We start from the raw sequence: 10296 nt of genomic DNA on the forward strand, positions 1-10296 counted from the left end.
GATATAGACGCAGAGTAGTGATCATTGAGGTCACTGACAGATGTGATATGCAAGGGGGGGGGGGTCAGATTTGCACCGAGCCTCCAGTTCTCTGTGGTCCAGGTTCTTAGTGTCTCTGGCCCACCGTTTAGGAATCACCGGCTGCGGTGCCCTTGTCCTGTGGGTGCCAGGTAGAAGGAAAGCAATGTCGTGGTGGTCAGACCAGTCACAGGGGTCTATAGAAATAAGCTTGAAGGTTGAATCCTTAGAGATGCTCCAGTCAAGAGCGGCCCCTTTCGAGTGTGTTGGGAGTGAGCAAGTTTGGGTCAGGGCTTGATCAGCCAGGAGGTCTTTAATGGCGTTGACATGAGGATCCTTGGGATCGTTCCAGTGCGGGTTGAAATCGCCAAGGAAAATGTTTTTAGCGTTGGAGGAACTCTTTGCTGTGAGAATTTCCATGAGGTGGTCAGTGAAGGAGTAATTCATGCCTGGGGGGGGTGGTAAAATATGTGCAGGTTGCACAGTTGGGTGGAGTTACTGCAAATGGAGAGGGCTAGGTATTTGCTGGAGTCAGTGGTATCTGCTAGAAGTTCTGTGACAAGAATGTTAGAGCTATAGATGCAGGCGATGCCACCTCCTTTCTTGCTATGTTGCCTGTCCAGCCTTGCAATGTTATAGTTGGGAGGGACTAAGAGGTCAGGGCATGGGATGAGGAATCGTTTAGCCATCATTCTGTTAGAATTGCTAAGTCAAAGTTTTTGTTCAGGATGAGAGCAGCAATATTGGCGGCGTTCTTTACTGCAGATCGGCAGTTAATTAAGAGACCAGTCAGAGAGGGGTCAGAGGGAGTGTCGGGAGTCAGGGCGGACAGGTGTTCAGGCCCTAGATTACTTTTAATCACACTTCTATTACGGAGAGTAGCTGATTTGCAGGGGTTGATTGCGACCGTGCAGATGCGATGTTCGACACTCACGTCTGATAGGCAAAGGGTAACTGGGGCTGCATTGTAGTTCCGGAGGATGGCAAGGATTTCCTTTTCAGTGAGGTCTAGCGGATTTGGTGTGGCGAGAGTAGAGTTGTAGGAGAGGACGAGAGCTAGGGTTTCCTCCTCCGATAGATGGCAAGGATGCTTACGAGGGCGAAGGTGCCTCAAGGATAGAGGTAGTGGGTGTTTGGGGAGCTCTGTGATAAGAGGGGGGTGGAGTTCAGCAGGGGCTTGAGGCTAGCGAGGAGAGTTCAGCGAGTTGAAGGAGGTTCGTTAGATCCAGAATGGAGAAATGGATGCTCTGAATTATTTTGGCAGCTCTGGAGTACAGAGTTTCGATATCCATATAAGGGGGAGGTGCTAAAGGACAGGGGGGGCAGTGGTTTAGCGGCAGTTCTATCGTCATGCATACGGGATAGAAATGAAGGGCTAGCTCAACCTGTGTCATAGGTCTTTGTGGTCATCTCAGTCTCACGGCCAGAGTGGGGAACTAGTGGGAGTGGACCAGAGGTCTAGGGACAATTTTGTTGGCAAGGCCGGGAAACGTGCTATAAGGGTTAGGATGAACTGTGTTAGGAGCAATAGGAGGGGTGGTTTGTGGGCTAGCGGGGCTAGCTTGACCTGTATCATATATCATTGGAGGTGTACCAGTCTCAGAGTCAGAATGGGGAGCTAGTAAGGAGGAGACCAAAGGTCTCGGGACAATTGTGTTAGCAAGGCCGGGAGACGAGCTAGAGGGGTTAGGATGAACTGTGTTGGAAACCTCAGAGACAGTATGGGGAGCTAGTGGGGAGAAGACCAAAGGTCTTGGGGCTTGTCGTTGCAAATCATACGCTCTGATATAATATTTGTTTGCAAAAGTCAGGCAGCAGAATGTAATTAAAACCAAAAGTGAGATATTGATAATTCCTTTCCATAAGTACCAAAAATCCATCACATTTCTAACATGTTTGTGTTCTGAACTTTTCCTCTCTTTTTCTGTGCTTCTCCAGGGCTCAAAGACATCTCGCTGGGCCGATCCAGACCACTTTGCACAGCGCCAGGCCTGCATGAATTCCTTTGCAAGTTGGTTTGGTGCCATGCCCCTTGTCCACTCCCAGACACGGCTAGACCCCGTCCTCTTCAAAGACCAGGTCTCCATCCTCCGCAAGAAGTATCGTGACATTGAAAGGCTTTGAGGGGGTCTCATGCCGATGGTTGACCGGTCCTAGTACTGATGAGCACGCAAGAGGTGTTCGCTCAATGTTGCATTTCCAGGTTCTACTCTTCGTTGAGAATGGAAGTAAAATTCTTTCAAGAAGCAAATCTAAAGACATCTCCATTTCAGACTAAGATGGGTAATTCACGCACTCCAGACTGGACTGATGTTTTTGTTGGGAGCGAATACAGAGACTAAAGCGTCTTCAACGTTGCATGGAGTGGTTCCCATGAAGAGAATGTCCATTTGGAGCTTAGATAAGGAGCTTCTAAAGTCTCTGAGGTTCCAAATAAAGTCGACGTACAACATTCTGCTGCTGCTGAAAAAAGAGAGACAAGAACAACAGAGCTGAGGCTGTTCAGAGATCAACTAAGCTGAGATTTGAGGTGGAAACAAATAACAGCGAGAGTAGCAAGTCAGCCGGAAGATCATGTTAGACAAGGGAAGCAAACATCCTAGATGGAATCATTCTGAACTTAGATTAAGCACGTATAACCTTGTAGGAACCAAGGTGGCTACGGGCTAACCACTGTGGTTTGCGGAGCGAAAGTTGAAAATCCTATGTGTGAAGTTTGCAGGCTGCATAGCTGGTGAAACTGTGCCCTAAAAAGAGCAGATCTATCTTTAGGTTGTCTTTCCTGAGCTTGACTGACTATCACAATACTGATATTTGTCTTGTTTAACTGGTCTCTTTTGTAGTGCTGGTAGGGTGGACTTTGCCTACTTCTAGGAGCTTCACAGTTATCGTTGCGACAGGTTGCCTTGTTGCAGGCGGGTCAGCCGGACATATGGGATCGGGATGGCAGATGATGACTAGTGTGGGAGGCAGCGGCGGTCCAGGCCGTGGAACGACATCTGAAAGTCAGTGACAGAACATCGTACCTGACCCTACAAAGGAAAAGAATTGGACAAAATGTTGCAGACAAACTCAGGAGATGTAGGAAGCAGAAGAACAAGAGGAACACCAACACAGCCACTTGAGTTCAAATAAAAAAACACATGATGAACCTCTAGCTGTCAATTTCTTGGAGTAATTAAAAGGACAAGAGAATCTGGGTTTTACCAGCAATCTGAAAATGCTGGTGTAATTTATCCACCAGGGTCAATGGCACCTGGCCATTATTTTAACATATCCATATAGATGTCTCATGATATTGGAAGAGGTCTACTCTGTTATCTGAATACCCATATCCTTGAGCAAATGTTCATTTTGAGCCACATCAATAAACCACCTGCCAACATACTGAGTTTTTCATATCGACCTATAAAAGTATTATATCTAGTATATTGACTACCACTTTACTGTCAAGGACATTATATACAGATACGTATGGATTTGCTCCTCTGGATTCCATATGAATGTGGGCTGATACAGAAAACTCTGCATTGTGGCAAAACACAAATGTCCATTTGGACTTAAGGGCTATTGACGTGTTCGTTGGTTGACGCTTGCCGGATTGGATCTCTCGCTAGTGTCTTTCATGTGTGTCCTTGTTTCTGTTGATTCCATCCAGGCTGACAGAAGGTGAGCAGCAGAGACACCGCTGATCCCAACCACAGTGCCCTAGTTATGATGCATCTCCATGACCTGCACACAGTGAAAGGTGCCCGCGTGAAAGGGCGATGCCGCCGAAGCACGTCATGAGCACACACTGTTCGTGGCACTTGACCCATCCCTTTGGTACAGAGGGGTGGGCGATATACCTGCTCATTCCGGTTGTATGACATTACAACGCATGCTAATACATCGCATGCCATTACATCGTGGTTTTTACAACGCAAGTCGTTACAACGACTTGCGTTGGAGGACGCTGGACTCAGGAGTAGTATAATTTACTATTCCAACTCCAGTCTACATACAGTAGGGAAGGTGTTGGATAGTAAATTATACTATTCCTTGTCCTAGAGCGCCATCCAGCGCAAGTCGTTGTAACGACTTGCGTTCTAAAAACCGCGATGTAATGGCATCGTGATGTAACGACCGCGTTGTAAACGACGTTTCCCGCTCATTCCACACTGAACTTCCATCATGCCAAGTGGTTTGCGAATCGCAATGGATGGGCTGCATGTGATGTCATAGCCTCCGCAGCCTCTGCTGCACTCTCTGAGGTGTGGGTGTGTGTAGCATTGACTGAGAGCAGTTTTGACCTGGAGAAAGCAGAAGCTATGGGCTGGGTTTAGAGTTGGATAGCAACAGAAAGTTCCCCGGTTTGTGGTGTGAGTGCAGAATCCTCCCTTGAAGGGTTCTCGTGCGGTGAGTGGCTCAGCCATAGCACCTTTTGGCACAGGTTATACAGGCAGCAGATTCTCATTTGCACTTACTACACAAATCAACCTGATTCCCATTGCCGCAAACTCTAAATCCGGTTCAACATCTGTCCTTCCGGATCTGAGACCTTTTCCATCGATAGTTTGGTTTCCTGCTGCAAACTCAGGCAGAAGCTTTATTTCAGGCTTCGGCTTCAGCACATGCACCTTTGGTTCTTATTTCCTTTATCCATATTTGCAACAAAATCCAATGTGTAATTTTTTTTTACTAGTTTCATGATCCCACCTCTGCCAACATTGATGGCTCTCCTCTCTATAGAAAGGCCCTTCCGGTTTTAAAATAAAATGACTTCTGTCTTTGGCTGTGCGTCTCTTCATCTCAATTAATGCTCCATGGTGCCCACTAGACAGAAGCAAGAAGTTTCACCCTATGGAGATACTGATAGAAACAAATTCCTGGCTCAAATTGAAACAACCCTCTGTTATCCCACTTTGACGGCTCCTCTCCCTTCTGCAGGATGTCTGCTTTTTCTGGTCCCTTTGCTTTAATTTTCCTCTTCCTCCCTTGGAAATATATGCACAATGTTACATGCAACGGGTTACTATAGGGCTGTAAATAATTACACAAAATGACCAAAAGTGAAATAAAATATCCTTCATGTCTAAAGTTCTGCTGTCGTTTATTGGTGGGTTGGTCTGGGAGGTGAGGCATCTATTAACGCTTTCTCTGCGCGTAAAAACGTTAAGAAAACAAATGTGCCTACAATGCGAGTTGTATCATTGATAAAGGGTGATTAATTCCATGAGATGCATTTAGTCCTTCTCCAACCACTTAGGAGATGCGGCCTTCCGGTAGAACATTTCATTCCCACCCATTGCAGGCGGTGGGGCTGCTCCTGTGGACTGGGGAACATTACCTTGAGAGTTTATTACATTGATAAGTCCTCTTCATGACTGTACTCTACTGATAGGCCTGTCTTCCTAAGAGGGTGTTGGTGTTTGCACAAATGTAAACGTGCTGCAGCTCAGCTTCACCCAGGTCTCTGTGCCCACTGCTGACTCCAAACGTCATTCACATGCCCTGGGTCACCTGGCCCTCCACCAGATGGTAAAGGAGGACTAACTGAAATTCATCATTTACACAAAATGAAATGAAATACCAGTATTTGTAAAGCGCACAGCTACCTCCGAAGTGGTGTCCCGGCGCTGGGGGCCTTCGGGAAGATTAAGTGAGCTATTGCCCAGAGTCATATGGTGCTGGGCTAACCTGCCACTGGCACTGAGGATCGAACCGTGAACCCTGTAGTCCAGAGTCAGGCACCCTGGCCTCTGCGCCACACCTCTTCCACTACACAAATTTAGCACCCCAGCAATAAAAGAGGTCCTCCGGTGCAGGATGTCTGCCTCTTGAACAAACCAGAATCAAAATGTTTGTATTGCTCGTCCTAGAATCAAACATGTTATCATCCTCAATGGGGTAGGTGTTTATTCTGACCCGTACAATGACTGCTTAGGACCCGGACCCGACATGTTTGGCACAGGCGATACCTCTGATTTCAAGACATCAAGCTAAATAAGAAGTCTTCGACCAAGAACGGAATGCCGCCCTGCTCAATGCGGAAACTGCTATACAGCAACCAGAGCCTGGCTCTTGACCTCCTTATCCATCGCAGTCCTTACCAGGTCAGCCCAGGCCCATCCTAAGCCCCAGACAGAGTTTGACCTAACCAAGTAATTTGACTGATCAAAAAATGCCTATTTCCTGTGACAACTCCTGCCTGCTACATGGGAACTAAAACGTAAGAACCCTGAGGCAAGTTCATTTTTATTGCCTCTTGTTCTTCAAGATCGTGAACTTTGTCTAAGATCTCTATATGAGCATTAACTATATTTGATCAATTTAGTATTATTTATTTATGCTGCTATATTCCATGGGTTATGCTTCTGCGATCCATTTTTCTCTGATTTTAAATCGGCTCGAGCCACGGCGCTACAGCCAGAGAACAATGTCTTTGTACGCTCTCTTCCTCACATGGCCTACATCAGCAGCCTCTTCAGAGAAGGCCTCGCCTTACCTCCTTTAGTTATGGTCCTCACTAAGGGCCAGATGTAGGTAAATTCAATTGAGCGAGTCCTTAATATCGCTTTTTACCGAATCGCTATTAAGGACTCGCTAAATTGAATGTAGGTAGGAATCTCTAAAATATTAGAGATTCCTTAATATTCCTTAATATCGAATTGGTAATTGAGATTCGTTATTGAGAAATACATGGCCATTCATTCCTATGGGCTAGAAGGCCCATAGGAATGAATGGGAAGATATTCACTATTTGCGATTCGGTATTACAGAATCGCAAATAGCAGGAGGTATTTCAAGGGTAGTGTAACCAACAAGGTATGTAGTTACTAATGAGACAAGCAGGTAGAGGTCAGAGGAAAAGTTAGTGTACCCTAGTGTGTGGTTAACATAAGGTCAGGAGAAGGGATTCCTCCTTTTCGGAAAAAGACCCTCACACACCCAACAAGCAGGTGTCTTGCTTCATCATCGGGCCTGCTCCTACTCGGGTCGGCGCTGCAATAGCCGATCAGGCGCTCGTGCTGGGGCCTACTTTGCGGAGATCTTTTTTCCAAGCCGTTGGGTGCAGTGCGTGTGAGGGCCCTTGATGTGAAATACGAGTGTAGGTGATAATATGGTGCATGCTTGAGTTAAAACAGGAGACAGTGGTCCACCCAGAAAAAATTAAATGAGATGTGGCCACTACCCTGGTTAAAAACTAAAAGACGCACCCTCCCACTTTAAGGTGTGTGAGAATGTGTGCTATTACAATAGGTCGACATGTTTCTTGCCTTTATCTAGTGATGGTAATTCTTCAGGACCAATCAAAAGTGATCTACCAACACTTTTTGGTGGTGGTCAGAACCTCATTGAGGTGTAAGTGTGGCCACCTGTACAGCACCCTAAAAAGTGGCACTAGTAGATCTAACCCCAACCCTAGTCGAGTCAAGAATGTATGACATCTAGTTCTGGTAGAGGCAGACACTAGATTGCAGTGTCGGTTTTCAGCAAAAAGAACCATACGTATCCTACCCCAGCGCTGCTACCAGACTGGGTATTTCAAGGGTGCCAGGGTGTCCAAAGGACACCCTGTTGCACCCCTGAAATGTGCATGTGTACACATGTGGCGCACATCCATGCCCTAAGGGCATAGATGTGTGCCACATGGCACTTTTAAAAAAGCAAAAAAGTTTTTTTTAAAGGAAATCGCTACTTATCACCAACTTTAAGTTGGTGGTAATTAGCGATTCCTTAAGGCTGAAGTGCACTTTTGTTAGTGCTACTTACATTGCATTTAAGGAATCGCTATTTCCGATTCCTTAAATGCAAGAGTAAAATAAGGAATCGCAATTTTGCGATTCCTTATTTTGCAAGTAGGTTGAAACTCACCTACATTGCTCTCAGCCAAATACTGGTTGGTAACGCAGAAATTCTGCGAATTTCTGCGTTACCGCTCAGTATTTGGCCACCTACATCTGGCCCTAAGTGGTCTGTCCAGTCAGCGCTCCTAGTCCGAGTCAGCCTTCATCTGCCTGACTGTTCTAAGGTATCGCAAGTCTAGGCGGCGACGCCTAGACTTGGACATTGAAATGGATTCCAAGTGGGAAGTGGTGCCCATTTAAGAACCTCTGTCAAGTTCCTTTATTTTCAATAATGGAGCCAGAAAAATCTCTGCTAAATGCAAGCACCAACAGACTGCTGAACCCAATTCCCCTTCTATAGAAATCGAAGACGGTTCTGCTGCTATCCCCTCACAGCTTCCATCGCCAGCACTTGTAAAGTTTAAGAAAGCAGTGGCAGCTACCCTGCAAGCAAGACTCCTGTTGTCAGACAACCAAGATGGGGCAGTGATACAGACCCTGATGAGTCTAAACAAGAGCATTAGGGGGTGGAAATTACAAGGTACAGATTTGAAGGAAGTTATCCAACACATTAGGGTGAGCCTTGTCTTTCTAGATGCAGTGGCAGAGAAAGAGGAAGAAGTCTTTTTTCAACAGTATCAACAAAAGGAGTTTGAAAGATTCCCTCTTCATAATGCTGTACGTTCCCCCTGCATGAGATCTGGAAAACATCAATTCAAAATAGTGAAAGTTCAATCCATCCTTCCCTTAATGTCCCAAGGGGACTAGTTAGCATCTTTGGACTTAAAATACACTTCTTTGCTTCTTCCCTTATGCCCAGCATCCCAAAGAGTTCTACAGCTCTGTGTTCTGGATCTTCACTTTCACTTCATAGACCTTCCATTCGACCTCCAATCAGCCCCCAAAGATATGTAATAACGTTTTAGATTTTTGGGTGGGGGTTCTTTACTTAAGGTAAATGAAAAGGATTTGCTTATTTAGACAACTGGCTACTTTCTGCATCTACTCTTTCCAAGGGAACCAGGATGTTCAAGAAGTATGCCAGATGGAGCAGACTTCTGGATGGATAATCTGCCTGAGGAAGTCACTCCTTGCTCCATCATTGAGAAAAGAAAAACAGAACATCCCCCTGACTTTATTGCGGAAGAAGATGTACGTAACAGTCAGGAAATGGTTGAGGGTGCTGGGAGAGATGGTTCCTACCCTAGTGGTTGTTCCTTGGCCTCCAAGTCATCTGCAGCCTCTGCTACAACATCCCCTATCATACTGGATTCCATCCTCAATGCACTATAAGACAGTTCATGTGACAGTCTACATTCATCAAGCCCTTTGATGGTGGCTTCTACAGGGGAACATGGACAACAGGATTCTTCTTTCCCTCAACCCAAATAATCTCAACCATAGATGCTAGCACCAGGGGTTGGACTGCTTCTGGGGGACTCCTGTATTCTGGGGTTATGATCACCGGGGAAAGTCAAGCATCCTCTCATTGGAAGGAATTGGCTGTTATACTCAACGCTTTACTACATTCCAGGGAGTACATTTGGGGATAGGTGGTATTTGTTAGAACAATAAAGTAGCCTACATATGTATTAATCATCAAGGGAGCTATTGGAACCTGTTGTTAGCTGCTCTAGCTCATGACATCTTCTGTTAAATAGAAGAAAATCTCCTTCATCTGACATCCAACAGCAGTTTATCTCCCACAGGAGAAGAATGGACCTTCCAACTACCTGAGCATGGTCCTACCCACCTCAGTGACAATAAGGTTATGTCTGTTAGTCTTTCATAAGATTGTGTCCCAGCGTGGTCACCAATAGAAAGATCTGGGATTCCAACACTCTTCCACCAAACCTTTGTTCTCGGGTTCAATCTCCAAAAGGATAGGGAACAGTTGCTCTGTTGATTGCATGGCCTCAGAATGTTCTCTAAATCTTCACTCTCTTTTCCTGAATCCCCAGGGTTCCAGGAAAGTTAAGGATGAGATGGTCAGGATATTGCTGCTGATGCCATAGTGGCCCAGAGGGCATTGATATCCACTTCTAATCAAGTTAGCGTGTCGTCAAACTAGTGGGTGGTTTACAAGCCTCGTATTGTAATCCAACTAAGATTTGCACTTCCTTCATGATGGGTTTTTTCTTAGAGGGTTTTAGCTGTTTCCACTCTGACAAGCCAAAGGGTCGCAATCGAAGCCTTTAGGGCATTAGAAGTCCTTCCCAAAAACGAATTAGCATCCAGATTGCTTATGCGATTTGTCTTGAAACGATCATCAGGCCTTCGGCTTGTTCCTTCAGGGTCTTCAGGAAGCCAGTTTGAACCTTTGCATTTGGTGGATCTAAAATTCTCATCTCCCAAAGTGTTGGTTTACTGGCAATTTATTCAGGTCAGAGAGTTGGGAGCACTTCAATGTGAAGAATACTTTCTCATTCTTTTTCCTCATGAGGTAGTT

At 45.7% G+C, this 10296-nt stretch overlaps 1 protein-coding gene across 1 annotated transcript in view; it reads left to right on the plus strand.

The window, feature by feature from the left end:
* LOC144762975 (exostosin-1a-like) overlaps positions 1-3388 on the plus strand; it is a 1123714-nt gene extending 1120326 nt beyond the window's left edge. Inside the window, exon 11 of the mRNA XM_078648290.1 lies at positions 1957-3388. Within this exon, the coding sequence (XP_078504416.1) occupies positions 1957-2142 (186 nt within the window). The 3' untranslated portion in view covers positions 2143-3388. The remainder of the gene's footprint in view (positions 1-1956) is intronic.
* The last annotated feature ends 6908 nt before the right edge of the window (positions 3389-10296 follow it).

Source organism: Lissotriton helveticus, chromosome 6 (assembly GCF_964261635.1).
Source record: "Lissotriton helveticus chromosome 6, aLisHel1.1, whole genome shotgun sequence".
NCBI lineage: Eukaryota > Metazoa > Chordata > Amphibia > Caudata > Salamandridae > Lissotriton > Lissotriton helveticus.